We start from the raw sequence: 16,587 nt of genomic DNA, 5'->3' as shown, positions 1-16,587 counted from the left end.
AGATTTGGGCAGGAGTACTGAATTGTAATGTCCATGCTGCTTGTTGTTCTGTGGTTTGTGACGCGGATGCTGTTCTATTCTCTTCCCTGTTCTTGTAGCCTTCTCAGAGTCCAGCGACGCCCCAGAGCGGCCGCCCAAGCCCCTCCCCCGCCGCTTCAACTCAGAGCGCCGGCGCAGCCCCATACCTCCTGGATTAGGCACTGGAGGAGGCGGAGGAGGGTCGGGAGAAGGAGGTGGAGGAGTAGCCAACCCCCAGATCACCAGCGAGATTGAGCATCTCATGAGCCAAGGCTACACCTACCAGGACATCCAGAAAGCCCTGATGATTGCACAGAACAATATGGAAATGGCCAAGAATATCCTGCGCGAATTTGTCTCCATTCCCTCCACTGCGCACATTCTTACATAGTACCTCTGCTCCAGCCCTGCCCAGCTCAGCCCAAAGCAAAATCGCCTGCAGTACTAGCGCTTCAGTGCTAACTGGAGCCCCTGCAGTCTCCTGTCCGGCGCCCTCTCAAAGCTAGCTCAATGCTAACTGTGTGTGACTCCGAGCCCTGCACTCCACGTGATTTCTCAAGAGTGTCTGGACGCCTTTTGTAATGTGCTGCAGGGCCACTCTCCATATCCCACGTGGTGATGCTGATGGCTCATCGTGCAACCGAAGCTTTTTCTCAGTCGTTTTCGCGTCCTCCCGAGGCCTCTACCGAAATGTAATCGACACCTCGCAAAAAAAAAAAAAACATGTACGTGTGTCTATATAAGAATTTAATATATAACAAAATATATATTAAATGTGTATAATGTATACATATATTTTTCCTATGAGTTCCGCTTCGAAGGTCTTTTTTCATGTCGTTCATGTTAAGGATAGGTTGCAGAGGACAAAGATAGTGGTTCTTTGAAACCGCTCTGAGGGAGAGAGCTCCCTTCTATAGTCCCCAGCCCTCACTTTGAGGAGAAAGACAGACTTGGTTTAGCATTTAGAAGCAGGCGTTTCCTAAACATTTGGCAACATGTCAAATGTGGCCTTTTAATGATATTGCTTCGGTACTTTCTGGGGAAATTAATGTTTGTTGCGCCTCAAAGTAGCATAATGTTAGTGTTCGAGGTCTGGACTGTCATCTCCAGCTAAGGTTGTAGCCCGGTTTGTGTGTGCGCTTTCAAGTGATCTACAGCTATGGGAAAGGTTAAACCCACAGGGGATGTGTCTTTGTCTGGGATGTGTCTTTGTCTGGGATGTGTCTTTGTCTGGGATGTGTCTTTGTCTGGGATGTGCCTTTGTCTGGGATGTGTGTACAGTGTGTCTGGCCATTGACTTGGCTAGTAGGATAATGACGCGTGATGGCTGACCGAGTTCACGATTGACAATTTTGACTTAACCCCGGTGAAGAGCAAAGCTGTGTTTTGACTGTGTTATTAGATATATGCATAATTTCCTACTGTGGGTAGCATTATTTCCTACATCGAATCACCTCATCAGTGATTTAGATGACCAAACTGGGACTGGGAAGCCTGTGTTTAGTTTGTTCAGTGAGACGGTTTTTAGAGGCAGTCCTGGCTCTGCTGTTAAGCCACACAAATGTGTGATACCAACTTCGGATGACTTGGATGTCTGTGTTAGCGCAGTGGAGGCGGGGGGGGGGGTTCTCTCTCTCACTCCCACTCCCATTCTGTCAGATCTAATCAATCGAAGCCATCTGGGAGGTCCCGATTGGCCCATGTCCCAATCCCTCTTCTATTCCTGTGCAAAATGAATGTGGGTTAATCGTTCTTCCTCAAATGTAGTGCATCTTTCTAAACATACTTCTCTCTACCAATCGTCTGAATGGGAGGGGCAAAGTGTACTGAAATCTAATGGTGGGCAAAAAAGTATTGACAGATTCTATTAAAGGCCCAGTACCGGGCCAAGATTTTATGATGCGTTGAACACAGCTCAGATAATGAGAAGAGCTTCGTCCGAGATGTACACCGAAGCTGTTCAGCGTTGTGAGAGAAAAAAAATATGTCATCGATTTACTTTAATAATATATTATTATTATGATCATTATTGTTATTATTAATTCAGAAGTGCTTTACTGCTGCTACTATTGTTATTGCTATACTATTAAGCCTTAAATGTACATTTGTGAATATTGTTGTTTAACCTCTTTTTTTTAAAGTGACAGTATCTAATTTGTGTTCTTTATTTGGTGATGTAGCATACTTGAAAATGCGAGCAGCTTGGGTTGTGCAATTCAAGCTGAATTCAGTTGTTTTCTTATCTTTAGTGTTGGACTTGATAGCCTTTAGGGGAATTATGATGACGTCATAAATCGCACCGTCAGCATATTGACTTAAGTGGTAGCACCGGCAAAACGAACGATGTGATTGGTGAAAAGGAACAGTGCCATAACTCAGTCAGACGTCTGTATTGTAAATGCCTCTACTTTAAAGGGGAGTACATCTAATCTAGATGAAATTGGGTGTTGTGCAAGCTTTGTTATTAAGGATCGTCTTAATTGCACAGCTGCAAAAAGCCCAGTAGCTTAGTGAACAAGGACATGTTGAGACGCACACCCAAAATGTTGACGGGTCGCACCCCCCCCCCCCAAAAGGGGAAAGAAAGTTTCACGTTCTATATAACTCTTATTTATTTTTGTAAACCTTTCCGGGTTGACAGGGTTATAAAGAGTTTTATTTTTCCTATAGAGATATTACAACCATTGTTTGGGTCGGGTCAACGCAACAGCAGGGTTTGTGGACCAGTTGGGAATGTGGACATTTTGTTCTCTGTTTTCACGGAGAGGTTTCCCAGGTTTCCTCAAAATCCCGGTTGGAGAATTCCCAAGTTTTAGGATTACCCTCCCTGTTATTACTTCCTGATTTCAGGAAAACCTGGGAATTGTGGGAACATTTCTGGAATTTTGCAATCCGATCTGTAACTCAGGAATACCATATGTACACTAACCAGACAAGTGACTTTTCACATGGACTGTTCCGACTAGTCTTGACTCAATGAGTTGACAACACATTGTTAAACTAACGAATGCACTCATTGAAGGTGCACCATGTTCCTGTATGACTACATGATAGGTCTTCATTCACTTTGAGTGTTCCGATTCAGTGGTTATAGGGCCTTCAGAGTTTGAACGCAATCCACAAACCTCTATTTTTAGGGAGGCTATACCGATGAATATGCGAATGTCCACACGTATTGAATTGACAAAAGTAGTCTAACTAATTGTCATCATAACTTGCACATCATCTTGTGCTGACTTCCCTTACATTGTTGGTTAATATGTAAAAATTGCACTGGCTCAAATTCCCATATTTTTATCTCCAAGACAGGTACTATTGAGGTACATTGACTTCACCCCTAAAGGTGGAGAGGCTCTGATTCTACAGCCGCAATGGGCTGTAGAATCATCGTATAGGCTAGCTTCTCAACTGTATCTCAGTCTCCAGACTGGAAGAGGTTTGTGGTGTCCTTTAGTTTATTTTTCTTCTGTTCCTAGTTGCCTTGAGCGAAACGTTGATGTAACTTTTGAGTGCACCATGTTCAATAGGGATTGTGAGGTTTCGCCTCCCGAGTGACAGCAGTCTAAGGCACTGCGTTGCAGTGTTGCGGCGTCACTACAGCCTGGGGTTTGATCCCAGGCTGTGTCATTACCGAGTCCCATAGGGTGGTGCACAATTGGCCCAGCGCCATCCGGGTTAGGGAAGGGGTTTGGCCGGTGGGGCTTTACTTGGCTCATCGCGCTCTAGTGACTCCTTGTGGTGGGCCGGGCGCCTGCAGGCTGACGACGATCGCCAGTTGAACGGTGTTTCCTCCGACACATTGGTGCAACTGGCTTCTGAGTTAAGCGAGCGGGTGTTAAGAAGCGTGGTTTGGAGCGTCATGTTTCGGATGACGCATTACTCGACTTTCGCCTCTCCCGAGCTCGTTGAGGAGTTGCAGCGATGAGACAAGATCTTAATCACAAAATTGGGGAGAAAAAGAGGGGTAAAATTACAAAAATAAATAAAGGGTTTGTGAGGTTTCAGAACGGAATCGCTTTTCCTTTAATATTAATTACTGTACTGATTCTTGTCTATGTATAAACATGTACAATGCATTCGGAAAGTATTCAAACCCCTTGACTTTTCCACTTTTTTTTTTACTGCTTTTTACTAAAATGGTTTAAATAGTTTTTCCCCCTCATCAATCTATACGCAATACCCCATAATGACAAAGTAAAACCAGTTTTTTAGACATTTTTGCAAATGTATAAAAAACATTACATTTACATAAGTATTCAGACCCTTTACTCAATACTTTGTTGAAGCACCTTTGGCAGTGATTACAGCCTCGTGTCTTCTTTGGTATGAAGCTACAAGCTTGGCAAACCTGTATTTGGGGAGTTTCTCATATTTTTCTCTGCAGACCTTCTCAAGCTCTGTCAGGTTGGATGGGGAGCGTTGCTGCACAGCTATTTTCAGGTCTCTCCAGAGATGTTCTTGTCTGGGCTCAGGCTGGGCAAATCAAGGACATTCAGAGACTTGTCCCGAAGCCACTCCTGCGTTGTCTTGGCTGTGTACTTAAGGTCATTGTCTGGTTGGAAGATGAACCTTGGCCCCAGTCCGAGGTCCTGAGCGCTCTGGATTAGGTTTTCATCAAGGATCTCTCTGTACTTTCCTCCGTTTATCTTGCCCTCAATCCTGACTAGTCTCCCAGTCCCTGCCGCTGAACAATATCTCCACAGCATAATGTTGCCACCACCATGCTTCACTGTAGGGATGGTGCCAGGTTTCCTCCAGACGTGACACTTGGCATTCAGTTCAAAGATTTCAATCTTGGTTTCATCAGAACAGAGAATCTTATTTCTAATGGTCTGAGAGTCCTTTAGGTGCCTTTTGGCAACTCCATGCCCGGCTATCATGTGCATTTTGGCTGAGGAGTGGCTTCCTTCTGGCCACTCTACCATTAATTCCTGCTATGTGGAGTGCTGCAGAGATGGTTGTCCTTCTGGATGGTTCTCCCATCTCCACAGAGGAACTCTAGAGTTCTGTCAGCGTAACCATCAGATTCTTGGTCACCTCCCTGACCAAGGCCCTTCTCCCCCGGTTGCTCAGTTTGGCTGGGTGGCCAACTCTAGGAAGAGTCTTGGTGGTTCCAAACTTCTTTCATTTAAGAATGATGGAGGCCACTGTGTTCTTCGGGATCTTCAATGCTGCAGGCATTTTTTGGTACCCTTCCCCAGATCTGTGCCTTAATAACACAATCCTGTCTCGGAACTCTACGGACAATTAATTTGACCTCATGGCTTGGTTTTTGCTCTGTCATGCACTGTCAACTGTGGGACCTTTATAGACACACGTGTGTGCCTTTCCAAATCATGTCCAATCAATTGAAATTACCACAGGTGGACTTCAATCAAGTTGTAGAAACATCTCAAGGATGATCAAGGGAAACAGGATGCACATGAGCTCAATTTCGAGACTCATAGCAGAGGGTCTGAGTACTTAAATAAATAAGGTATTTCTGTTTTTTATTTTTAGTACAATTTATTCTATTCATTTTAAAATAAGGCTGTAATGTAACAAAATGTGGGAAAAGTCAAGGGAATACTTTCAGAATACTTTCCGTATGTGCCTTCAAAGTATTTATACCCTTAGACTTATTCCACATTTTGTTGTTACAGCCTGAATACAAAATGGATTACAAACATTTCTCACTCATATACACACACTACCACATAATGACAAATTGAAAACATGTTTACAAATTTATTGAAAATGAAATGCAGAAATCTCATTTACATAAGTATTCACACCCCTGAGTGAATATATGTATGAATGACCTTTGGCAGCAATTACAGCTGTGAGTCTTTCTGGGTAAGTCTCTAAGAGTGATTACAGCTATGAGTCTTTCTGGGTAAGTCTCTAAGAGTGATTACAGCTGTGAGTCTTTCTGGGTAAGTCTCTAAGAGTGATTACAGCTGTGAGTCTTTCTGGGTAAGTCTCTAAGAGTGATTACAGCTGTGAGTCTTTCTGGGTACGTCTCTAAGAGCGTTGCACTCCTGGATTGTACAATATTTGCACATTCTTTAAAAAAAACTATTCTTCAAGCTCTATCAAATTGGTTGTTGATCATTGCTAGACAACCATTTCCCACTCTTGCCATAGATTTTCAAGCCGATTTAAGTCAAAACTAACTCAGCCACTTGTGAACATTCACTGTCTTCTTGGTAAGCAACTTCAGTGTAGACTTGGCCTTGTCCTGCTGAAAGGTGAATTCATCTCATATTGTCTGGTGGAAAGCAGACGGAACCAGGTTTTCCTGTTTTGCCTGTGGTTAGCTCCATTCCGTTTTTATTTTTTTTATCCTGGAAAGCTCCCCAGTCCTTAACGATTACAAGCATACCCATAACATGATCCAGCCACCACTATGCTGAAAATATTGGGATTGGTGCTCTGTTGTATTGGTTTGCTCCAAATATAAACCTTTGTATTCAGGATAAAAAGTGAATTTCTTTGCCACATATTTTGGAGGGTATTACAACAGGATGCATGTTTTGAAATATTTTTTATTCTGCACAGGCGTCCTTTTCATTCTGTCACTTAGGTTAGTATTGTGGAGTAACAACAATGTTGTTGATCTATCCTCAGTTTTCTCCCATCACAACCGTTAAACTCTGGAACTGTTTTAAAGTCACCATTGGTCTCATGTTGAAATCCCTGGGCATTTTCCTTCCTCTCCAGAAACTGAGTTAGGAGGACGCCTGTATCTTTGTAATGACTGGGTGTGTTGATATACCATCCCAAGTGTAATTAATAACTTCACCAAGCTCAAAGGGGTATTCAATGTCTGCTTTTTATACCACTAGGTGCCCTTCTTTGCAAGGCATTGGATAACTTCCCTGGTCCTTGTGGTTGAATCTGTGTTTGAAATTCACTGTTCTTCTGAGGTACCTTACAGATAATTGTATGTGTGGGGTACAGGGATGAGGTAGTTATTCAGAAATCATGTTAAACACTGTTATTGCACACAGAATCAGTCCATGCAACTTATGTGACATGTTAAGCACATTTTTACTTCTTTAGGCTTGCCGTAACAAAGGGGTTGAATACTTATTGACTCGAGACATTTTCAGCTTCTCATTGTTAATGAATTTGTAAACATTTAGAAAAATATTTTCCACTTTGACCTCATGGGCTATTATGTGTAGGTCCGTGACATAACATCTCAATTGTATCCAGTTTAACTTCAAGCTGTAGCACAACAACAAAATGTGGAAAAAGTCGAGGGGTGTGAATACTTTCTGAAGGCACTGTAAGTGTATACTGACCTTTTTTCTACATACTATACCAATTTGTGCGACGATACTGTCACTTTAAAAATGAAGTGTATAGTTACTGATTTAAAATATGTGAAAATTGCTATGTTTCATTTCATTTTGCATTCCTGTACATGTCAGATTTAATATTCACCCCCCCCCCCAAAGGTTTTTGTTTACTTTTGTGGATAATTTTGTGCGCAGTGCCATATGTTTAGAAGTGTCAGTAATGTTCTCCTGATGACTAGAATAAGGCATTGTCTGACGAGCGAACATGGTTTCAGCACGTTGGTCTAACAATCTAAGATAGTCCAGTATTGGTTCTTACCTATACGCCTTCTCTGCCTATGGGACGACGTCACCACATTACACATCAAACTCCTCTCCCCAATTGGAATTGTTCCATTTTTTACCAGAAGAGGGAGCTGTCTGTCCTCGATGCCATTTTTCTCTTCAACAGTCGAGGCGGTTCTTGAACTTTTTGATGGTTTTTAACGCTCATCACTTTGGAAGTATGCACAGTGCTATACTGTTTATTAAAAGAGTAGGTAAAGACGTCATGTCTCAGTTTAACGGTACTTATCCATAGCTGAACACAGTCCTTGAGCAATCTCTCTACTCTGGTTCACACGTGTCGCAACACCTGTGTTGCGGAGAAATGCATTTTCTTCAGCTATACAGTTTTTAAGCCATGTTTTATACATAACATGTTATTGGCTGTTGACTGTGCCCCAGGCTTGCTGGCTTGGGCTTTTGGAGGAAACTTGGCCAGTCCCAAATCAAACACTAGCCCCCTATGTACCTTTTAGGAGTAGTGTGGTAATTGCTCCCTCTTACCTTCTGATAGGAAAAGAGGCATTTTCTGCATATTGTATTTACCGAATTCCCTCAATCCTCCCTAAGTGCATAGGGGCTATGGGTCGGTTTGGGATTGGGCAAGTGTCCGCCTCTCACTCGCTGCCTTACTGCTTCAGCTTGTCTCACTACCAAGGTCTAAACTGCCATCAGTGCTCCGACGTCCGCTTTGGTTTAAAACATCTGTCTCTCCATGTATGTGGATGGTCCGATAATGTGGACCTTTCGGAGTCCATTGTTTTTTTGTTATGCATTTTCCATTTATAAACGTATTTATTAATTTACCGCTGTACTCCTCCCCTAAAACGTCACGAAATCCTGTTTTTCTTTTCTGGAATTTGAAGCATTTTTCTTTTCTTAAAAAAAAATTAAATATGCATTGTTACGCTGCATTTATTTAGTCCATAATCATTTATCTTTATCATAATCTATATTTCCACTGTATCCATTATCATAGACATCCCTAAATTTGATGCAATCGTGTCTTGTCACTTGAATCACAAAGAAAGGACAGAGAACCTCAGTTGGGCAATGCCCTGATTCTCCGCCCTTCTCCCGAGTCCCGAAGCATGCAGTCATGGATTTAACAATATTGGAAACTACCTCAAACGCTTACACTGACTACTTTTAAGTCCACGAATGGGGAGGGTGCACTGTGCAAATGCACACTTTGGGAGAAGGGTGGAAATCGGAACGCAACCTTGGACTTTAGGTTCTACGGTGAACTTGAACATGTTTTAATTGTCAACATTGGTGTGCGCTTTTCCTCCATTTCATCTTCCAGTGATAAGCGGACAATCTGCCAGTCGACCTACAACAGTCATCCCTGCGTGAGCACACCTTGGTAAGAATTGTTAGCACCGTTGTAGTGTTCTTAAGAAAGGTCTAAGATGCGTTCTGCATATTGGCCCGGTACACCCAATTCTTGTTGCCCTCATCTTGGTATCGATTAAAAATAGAATAAAACTCCCAAATCCATTACTTATCTGAATATGTTTTAGTACTCTTGGGAAGAAATGTGGGAAACATGGGAGATGACCAGCTACTGTAGTACACCATACATTCCTGTCTTCACAAGCCGAAATTGATCTTCTTGTCTAGCTATGTTTTATATTTGGAGTATATACAGTATTCTTTCTATCAATGTCTTGCTAGTCCTGTTAAAAAAACGGAAAGTTGCAGGTTGTGAAGATGTACAATCTTTTCAGGCTTGAAGAGAGACACGTTTTTCATTGAACATGCATTTTTATTTGGCATTTACTTTGTAAAAACGTTTTTTTTTGTCCTGAAGTTAATCAGTCTTTGCAAGTCATAGACCATTACAAACCATTTTTTTAAATTATCAAAAAGAACACTGATAGTTCTTGTCAAAAATATCAACAAAAAAATTGTGAAAAGGGGAGATATTGAAGGCTGTAATTAGACAGTACAGAACTTACATTTTACTTCATACTATCAAAGATTGATGACTGTCATACTTTTCTCCTCAGATTGTACCGTAACACATTTGATTGGGAGGACCATGAGTAAAACTGGTGTCCCTAATGATTTGATGCAGACTTAAGCAAAACCACCTTTTGACCTGTAGTGTCTTTAGTTATTAATAAGAGTAGCTCCTGGGTTGTGTTTTAACATGGCCATGAGCGAGCTCTTGGAATCTCACCTGTTGTGATTTTAAGAAAGCTCAAACTAAGGAGTTGTGTTATCGAGCCATTCTCTGGTGTAGAAATGTTAGTGGTCTGACCAACTGATAAAACAAATTCTTGCAATTTTGTTTGCAGAATGAATACTAGGTATCATAGCATAGCATTTCAGAGGGGTTCTGTGTAAAACACTATCAGAGTTTCACATTTAGTCCCTGTTCAGATTACTTTCATGTGGTTTATATTGGTGGGGAAGAAATAAGAAACCCACGCACTACTCTTGCTGGTATCACTGCGCTTTACATATTGGCCTCAAGGCCTTCGTCAGGTTTTTAGCATTTTACATGTTTTACTCTGACGAAGGCCTTGAGGCCAATATGTAAAGCTTGGTAAAGAGCAGTGACGCTAGCAAGAGCAGTATGTGGGTTTCCTCTTTTTTTGTCATGTTATTCAACTGTTACCATGCACCTGCAACAAAGTTGGCTCAGATGTGCGAGTGCCTGTTTGAATTTTAAATATAGTTTATTTGCCATTGTGGAGAGTGGGGTAAGTTGAGCCATTTAAAAAAAAAAAAATGTTTAGCATCACTCAATCAAGGAAAATATAGTGTTCTTTCTAACAAAGTTTTCTACATGTATGTCAGAATGTTGTGTATCCCTGGAAATAATACTAATGTAAACATTAGTTTTGAGAACAGCTTGTCCAAAGAAAGTGGTCTCTTGGCACAACGTACGTATGGTGTAAGTTAAGCCGTCTACACATTTCTGTACTGAATGAAATATTACTACTACTTCTCTTAAAACCATGTCTGACTTTATTTCCCAAACACAATTCAACACGATCACAATAGTTTTTTTCTTTTAAATAAATGGAAGCATCTTTTAACACCACTTAATAGGCCAGGTCCTGTTAACCCATATCCCAGCGATAATGTCTGGCATTACGCCTGGGAAGAAACACACTTACATTTGCTCAACTTGCCATTGGCTCAACTTACCCCAAAGCAAACATTGACGATATTAGCCTTTTTCTTTTCTTAAAAAAAAATTAAATATGCATTGTTACTATTAGCCCTCATGCTAGGTTTAGGACCTCATATTGAAGCTTATAGAGACACCAACTGATATGTGTGTGTGTGAATATAACAATCTTAAAAGTATCTACTTTGGTTTAGATACAAGCATCATGAACCTGCTAACACAAATCCATTTGATTTGGTGAAGATACGTTTTTTGGGACCTAACTTGCTTACCACTTTTTACATGTGGTTTCTTCCTTCACAGACTCCCTGAAATTATGACCTCTTCCCATTTTGGTCAAATTATTAGTTTTATGTATGGTTTCCTAGAAACAAGGGTGGCTAAACTTACCCCTTTGGCTCAATTTAACCCACTCTCCCCTAGGTCAAAGAGACATTTTACCTTTCATCAAAAACTAGCTAACGTTTCACTCGCATTACACACGCAAACACTCCTTCACCCAACTTAAACCAGAGATCCACATCCAAAACAAACAAAACATGACAAAAGAATTAGAACAAACTAAAGAAAATCAGTGCACTGGATATTTTCACAAAGAATGACAAAACAAGTGTGAACGAATGTAAGCTATTCTGCTAGCTGTGACTTGTAGAATGAGGCTGAATGTATAAGGCAGACAGATGTTTACGAACTGCAAACATATCAGCGTGATTCTAACCTCTTATTTACAAACAGTACAAGAACTAAACAGCAGTTTATGGAAGAAAAAGTAACCAATAACACTTTCGCTTCATCGGAGCTCTGCTATTGGCTCTGGTAGTACAAAAGAACCTAATCCTGGATATTTCACTACATATCCTTTCTTCCATGAATAAATCACTGATTTGACCTGATTTGGATAGGCCTTCACCTATCCAAGTCACGTCAGCTCAGCGATCACTCCAATGAAGGAAAGCAGGAAGGATATATTCAAACAGGGCCCATCTCTCATAAGATAAGAGGAGGATACAAGGCCTTACGTGTTCATTCACAAAGCCAAAAACAAGCGTACGGTTAGTTTCAGGGGTAAGTAAAAAAAATAAAATAATAAAAGACTAAACTCAAACGGAATTTGCTAAATGATATGTGACGTCACGACCAATACTGGAGTCCACTTTGAGAACATAGCTCTAAAGGTTGGAAGTTGGTTTACATGGGTAGATGAAGCAGGCTATATACATGTAGACATGGTAGGTAAGCCTGTCATTAGGCACCCATGGCCCCATGGTTTCAGTGTACAGACTTTAGCAAAGTAGGAAGTGAAGGCAGGCAATCACGTGCAGAACAACAGCAGGTGGACCTCTAGAGTAAAGCTAGCTCTGGTCCAGGGCGTTAGTTCACGTTCCTCCACTATGCTGCAGAGGAACGCGCCTTAATGCCCTGGACCAACAAAAAAAGCACCAAAACTAGCCATGTCTTTTTAAAATGTTTTTCTTTGGTTATTTTAAATAAAGAAATATATACAGGATATAATATATATGTACACTTCATAAAGAGCAGTTCCAGGCTGATCTTCAGTGATTGGTTGCCTGAGTTACCATTTGGATTAAGGTGTGTATATATATATAAAACCATCCTTATTTTGTGCTCTAACTGGGTCTTATGGGTGCATAGAAGAAGCCCATTCATAAAAATTGCTAGGCTGATCCTAGATCTGCATGTTCTATGTTATGCAAATGCTAAACATGACTGAACATAACATAGCTATCTCCTTTGTTAGCCACTGCCATGCTAAAGAACTAAGAATCTGGGAATCAGGTTAGAGAACTGCAGCACATATCAGATGGGTTGTCCAGGGAGTTGTAGGCCACAAGGCATCAAAGGATCCATCCCACCCTGAGAGAGTGAACTGGGCTGGGAGCAGCTGCAGGAGTCGCCCCTTCACACAGCCACACTCACTTCTGCACGTCCATGTACTTATCACCCTTTACTCCAGAGGACGGACACACACACACACAGAAGCGAAACAATGTGTAAATGTGTTAAAGGTTGTATCATAGGACAGCTGGTAAGGAACATTCAACATCTTCAACACAACATTGCATTGTATTAACCACTAAAGTTCAGATACTAAAAGATACAATTTTAACTATCATTTGGATGAGTGGTTGTACAATTTATAAGGAAGGTTAAAAAAAAATAGCCAGTGTCCATAGTTACCTGGTCACTAGGGGGCTTCTTGTCTCCGTTGACACCTAAAAGCACGGCCTCCTCCGTGTTGTCATTATTCATCTCCACCATAGTGCTGTCCTTATTCGGTTTGGTACTAGAGAGAGAGAGCGCAGAGTCATCAGCATGACCAATGTAATACCCTTTATACACTACTAAGCCAAGACAACCCGAGCTGGGCTGTTTATGCCTCCAACATAGTTGCGATACTAAAAAGGACAAGAAACTCTGAGCCAGCACAGTACGGTTCGGGTCAGCACAATAGTGTGAAACGGTATCTGATAGAAATGATAATGACACATCAGGTAAAATCATGAAGGGAAAAAAAATGACAATGCGCTATTTTAGAGGTATCCTCTAAGGCATTTCCAACAAATTAAGCTATCTGATAAGGGGTCATGATTCCAAAATATGGTTGCAAAATTACAAAAACCTTCCCTAAAAATGCACAGTTCTTCCAGCAATTCTGGGTGGAGGATTCCTGGAAAACCTGGGAATTTTGAGAATGCTTCTGGAATTTTGCAAACCTTAAATAAAATAAAATTGTGGAATACACACTTACAGATCCTGCTTGCCTGAACGCCCACATGGGATCTTGCCCGTCTTGTACAGGAAGTACAGCACACTGCCAAGGATAGCCAGCAGGAGAATACAGATGATGATGACAGCGATGATCACACCGCTGCCCTCTGGTGGGACAAAGAATAAAGAGGCAGAACCACGGGTCATTTCCTGTCCGGTAATTGCTTCGTGATAACATCGTCCTCTTAAGGAGTTTCAGATTTTTTTTGTGTGTGTGTGTGTACGCGCACACGTGCGTGTCCATGTCATTCAGGAGTGTCGCTTGTATCATTCAGAGACAACAGCATGCACAGGTGGTGGTAATGATGAACAGGCGTGCAGTCTCTGAATAGGTTGTTCATCATGGAAGAAGTTCTTTACTGAGGACTAAAGATCAGTCAGAAGAAACACTTGTTGTGCTGCTTGCTTTCTCTGTCAGAGAATACCAACCAGAACTACAGTAGGAGGCAGCAGGACAAAGGGAGAGAGAAAGAGCGAGGGAAGGTAAAGAGGTAGATGGGTGCACTTGGGGATGGACCTCCCCTGGAGGAAGGATGCAGATTTAGATGGATGGATCCATTTCCATCAAGGTACAGAATGGGTGATGCCACTCCCTTCTCACAGGAGGGGGTTTGTACTCAAAATGCTCCAGATGCAAATGGGACTTTTCAGCCTGGTTTAACAAAAACATTTTGGGGGTTATGTTTCTGATGAATCATGAAGCATCATTCAGAGAACATATTAAAATGATAGCATTGTAACTAACAAAGTATGAATATGAAAAAAACAAATTCCAGATTTCATCTAATTATATTTTTCCACTTGATAATTTATAAGTATCTCTCCACATAGATAAAGTTGTGTAATACTGTACTTTTTCAGACAGTATTACAAAGTCACAAACAGAGAGATCCTATTAAATTATAAATTATTCCATGTCACAAGTGTTGCCTCCTGAGTAGAGAGTACAAAGCCCTCCCCTGCATAGAGAATGAGGGTGCTGTGGAGAGAAAGAGAGAGTGTGGAGGGTGATGGTGGTGGCTGGGGGTTCAGTCTAGGCAGTGTGAGCTGGGTGGAGCGAGGTGTGGGCAGGGCAGCCTTCTAAGCGTGCTAGGTGGGTGGCAGCATCAAGACCCAGGACCAGAAGTCACAAACCTTTCTTGACTCTCTTCGGAGGAGTTACTGGGGTTACTGTTGTTACTGGACAAACCACACGGACACAGTTATCACGATAATACAGCAGCTCTATGGCAACCTAACACTGTTAACAACTGTGAAACAACCGCCTTGTCTACTTAGCATGGCCCTAATCACTTATCGCCTTTGTTACAAACACAGATAGGCAGGAGACAGGAACCAGGAACGGCTCTGCAGTCTGCACCAACCAAAAAAATGCCCTAATGATTTCCAGGAGCAGCAGCGCTGGCTATTTAATCATATTTTGTCATCAATAAAACAACAACAAACAGGATTTTCCCTCAGAGGGACGGAGGCAATGATTTCCTGGCGTGACGTGAGCGGTCCAATGAGGTAATGGGAGTCAGAAGACTATGTTGAGTGCACTTTAGCCATCAACACACAGCTACAGTTTCAGCCTTGCTCCTGATCTGTGTGCGAACAAGACAGATCTTTATGCAATAGGGCGATATGCAACCATTTAGTGAACATAGTCCGAAATAGGATGACCGTGCAGTAAGAGTTCTATGGCCGGTTTCCTGGATCCAAATTGAGCCTAATCCTGGACTTAAAAGCGTGCTCAATGACAGCCCAGAATCTCCATTGAAATTGCTTTTTAGTCCAGGTCAGGACTAGTCAATCTATCTGTGTCCGGAAAGCCGGCCCATAAAGATTCAATTTAATCTAACATCTAATTATGACAGTTATCAAAGAACACATCAGGATGTGTTCGTATTATATGACTGATCAACACATGGAAAATAAGCAGCTCTCGCCCACCAGTTAGTCAATAAAAGGTTTCTCAACCATGACCGTCCTCATCAGTATAAACCTTAATACACCCACAGAGACCTTTTTGAATTCTGATTTTGGTCATTACTAAAAGCACCCGTCGCATTTTTCATTTTCATTCCTTTTTTCCCCTGCCTGACTCGCACAGAAACAGCTAAACTAGACCATCAACCGCTCAACAACAAAATTGTGGAAAAAAAGGTGCGCGCATGACTGATGAATGAAGTTCCTTGTTGCGATAGCACGGTCGTCTTTATTGCAGTCACGCTGCACAGGTGATCAGATCTCCCAACGCTTGCCAAATTCTAAGCGTCCCATTGATATGACATCGCGATCTTCTGGAATGTGCAGCATGACCGCAATAAAGACGACGCGATGACAGTGAGTGTTATATCCTAAAAGAGTGGTACGCTTACCTGTAGTACTGGGATCTGACGAGGTCGTTTGGACAACTGAAAACAGGCAAAGGGAGAGTGACACTCTCCTGTTAGCACACTGACAGTTAAAGGAAAACTAGGAAAGGGAAAGGGCGATTCCTAGTCGGTTGTACAACTGACTGCATTCAACTGAAATGTGTCTTCCGCATTTAACCTAACCCCTCTAGCAGCTTTACTAAAGATGATTTGAGGCTCAGGTTCAAGTTTTCTGTCCATGTTTCCATGAATTATAATCATTTGGTTGTTAGTATATTCTGCCTGTTCATTTTCTCTTAACAGTCAAACCGGACATGTTGGCATGAAATATACAAGACATGACAAATAAGACAGTGGAGAGTCAACTTACTGGCTTTGATGCTGAAGGGGAAGGAGTCTGTGCCATGGACGTTGGAGGCTTTGCAGTTGGCTGTGATGTCAGAGGTCACCTTGACGCTCACCACACTGAGAACCCCGTCCTCTGTCTGTCTGTGGGACACCTCCTTCAGGATCTAGCACACACAGGGAAATAAAGCACAGATAAGACCAGAAACCAAAACATTGTCTATGTCCCAAATGGCATCCTATTCCCGATAAAGTGCACTACTTTTGCCCAGAGCCCTATGGGTCCGAGTCAAAAGTAGTGCACTACAATGGGAAAAGG

At 41.9% G+C, this 16,587-nt stretch overlaps 2 protein-coding genes across 6 annotated transcripts in view; one reads left to right on the top strand and one right to left on the bottom strand.

Moving 5' to 3' along the window:
* Nucleotides 1-8,542, top strand: part of LOC139549247 (E3 ubiquitin-protein ligase CBL-like) — a 39,807-nt gene extending 31,265 nt beyond the window's left edge. The window contains exon 16 of the mRNA XM_071359492.1: nt 99-8,542. Within this exon, the coding sequence (XP_071215593.1) occupies nt 99-409 (311 nt within the window). The 3' untranslated portion in view covers nt 410-8,542. The remainder of the gene's footprint in view (nt 1-98) is intronic.
* Nucleotides 8,208-16,587, bottom strand: part of LOC139549248 (cell surface glycoprotein MUC18-like) — a 77,645-nt gene continuing 69,265 nt past the window's right edge. For 2 of the 5 annotated variants that reach the window (XM_071359493.1, XM_071359494.1), the window contains exons 12-17: nt 16,294-16,435; nt 15,927-15,962; nt 14,698-14,742; nt 13,544-13,670; nt 12,973-13,078; nt 8,208-12,737 (exon numbers count right to left, since the gene is read on the bottom strand). In XM_071359493.1, coding sequence (XP_071215594.1) covers nt 12,708-12,737; nt 12,973-13,078; nt 13,544-13,670; nt 14,698-14,742; nt 15,927-15,962; nt 16,294-16,435 — 486 coding nt within the window. In that variant the 3' untranslated portion in view covers nt 8,208-12,707. Of the gene's footprint in view, nt 12,743-12,972; nt 13,079-13,543; nt 13,671-14,697; nt 14,743-15,926; nt 15,963-16,293; nt 16,436-16,587 lie in introns of all 5 variants that reach the window. The other 3 variants (XM_071359496.1, XM_071359497.1, XM_071359498.1) reach the window with 3 other exon arrangements.

Source organism: Salvelinus alpinus, chromosome 22 (assembly GCF_045679555.1).
Source record: "Salvelinus alpinus chromosome 22, SLU_Salpinus.1, whole genome shotgun sequence".
Taxonomy (NCBI): domain Eukaryota; kingdom Metazoa; phylum Chordata; class Actinopteri; order Salmoniformes; family Salmonidae; genus Salvelinus; species Salvelinus alpinus.
This window is presented reverse-complemented; position numbering and strand designations above follow the sequence as displayed.